Source organism: Microtus ochrogaster, unplaced genomic scaffold (assembly GCF_000317375.1).
Source record: "Microtus ochrogaster isolate Prairie Vole_2 unplaced genomic scaffold, MicOch1.0 UNK35, whole genome shotgun sequence".
Taxonomy (NCBI): Eukaryota; Metazoa; Chordata; class Mammalia; order Rodentia; family Cricetidae; genus Microtus; species Microtus ochrogaster.
Genome location: NW_004949133.1, coordinates 3,583,388 through 3,585,220, shown reverse-complemented (window position 1 = coordinate 3,585,220; position 1,833 = coordinate 3,583,388). Strand labels below are relative to the sequence as shown.

Genomic DNA, 1,833 nt, shown 5'->3' with positions numbered 1-1,833 from the left:
AGAGAGAGCCCCTCATGGTGGTACTCCATGTGTCAGAGAACACTGGGTATAGTAAAATCTTTCATTATCATCATACCTACGACAGGGTCATGCAGGCACCCAATCCTTCATGTGAGTGAACATAGAGAACCTATAATTAATTAATTTTCTAAGTAGAGGCAGATTGGGTTAAGAGAGAACAAATTCAAATGGTTGCTTCCATTGATTGATCTCATTCTTATGCACCATCGTTAAATTTATTTAGATATGTATTAATTAAAATACATTTATGAATGAATACACAGCTGTATAACTTTACTTCTAACATTGTTCTCAAAAGGAGGGAAGGCTAAAAGAGAGAGACCCTAAAAGAGAGAAACCCTGAAGCCCAGGGTAGCTTTATCGTTCTCCTTTTAACTCCTGGCAGAGCTGGATCAGAACACAGGACTCTAAAACCCAATTTTTTCTGTCTCTTCTTCCCTGGGGTAGGCAGAAGGGACTTAGTTACAAGAGCTGCTTTTTTTTCTTCTCCTTCCAGATACCAGTGGCTAATCACAAAGCCAAATGAGGCAGAGGCTCCAGAGTGGACTCAGAAGCCTGGGATGACACCTCAGGAGGAGGAGGTCAGGAGATTGGACAGGAGAGGGTTAGACTCACCTGGGATCTGACAGAGCACAGAGGTAAAGATGATGAATGTGCAGAAACCAGCCATAGCGTCGTCAGATTGTCAGTCACTCAGAGGACCCGAATTCTCTAGCCTTCAGCTGGGATTTAAATTAGGTGGGAGGAGTCACGTTAGAATGAGTCATCTTCCACATCACAGCAACAAGATTTCCAAAAGGAAGGAAAAAATGATTGGCAAGAGTCTTATTTTCTGTTACAGGTAAGGAATCACACGCTTTGTAGGAATTTTTAAATAGAAATGTTATTCCTTTTTTACTTTACCTGTTACTACTTTGGGGGGATTTTTTTCTTTTTATTTATTCTTTCACATCAATGCACATCTATCCTATTCATTTCTCTGTCCCTTCATATCCATCCTCTGGCCTTGCAACCCACCACCCCCCAAAAAAAGAATAAAATAAAATTTAAGAGAAAAAAGAAAGAAAGAGAAGGAAAAATAAACAGTCTCCTCACGGAAGCTACAGTGTGACACAGTGAGTCACACAGTAAACCCTTTCATGTATCTTTACTTGCGAATGTTTATTGATCTGATTTGAGGCCTCTGGTTTCTGTTACACTATTGGTGCCGGGCCCTCACTGGAACCTCCTCTTGGTTATTCTGCTATTGCCCTGTGTTGTGGAGATCCTGCAGCTTTGGGGTCTGTGCGTCAGGCCCCTTCACATGCGCTAGTAGATGACAGATGTTACCGGTTTCTTCTAAGAGACTCAGAAACAGGAAATCGGTTAGATGGGGGCAGGGAGGACAGGAGGGAGCGAATAGTAAATTTAATAAGCTTTTCTAAATGCCAGTCGCTGTGTGAAGAGTACACACATTGTCTTTTTTATTCTTCGTGTAAACCCTATGAATGGAATTCTACTACAAATCCTATTTTACAGTTGAGAAATTATAGTCTAGGTCTTATGACAACAATACTTATGACTTCTTTTGGAGCTGGAGAGATGGCTTAGTGGTTAGCAGCGCTTGCTACTCTTCCAGAGGACCTGAGTCCCAGGATTGACATAGGGAGACTCAGGGGATCTGACATCTTCCTCTGGCCTCAGAGAGCACTTGTACACATGACATACTCACAGACAGAGACATACACATATGCATGAATAACATTAAAAGTAAATCCGAAGAAAAGTCTCTTTTAACCAAAAGAAACTCCTATGGGAATATAAGAACCAATC

General features: G+C 41.3%; 1 protein-coding gene across 1 annotated transcript in view; it reads right to left on the bottom strand.

The window, feature by feature from the left end:
* Window positions 1-691, bottom strand: part of Slamf7 (SLAM family member 7) — a 14,617-nt gene extending 13,926 nt beyond the window's left edge. The window contains 1 exon segment of the mRNA XM_005368603.2: window positions 637-691. Within this exon segment, the coding sequence (XP_005368660.2) occupies window positions 637-691 (55 nt within the window).
* Between the last annotated feature and the right edge of the window lie 1,142 nt (window positions 692-1,833).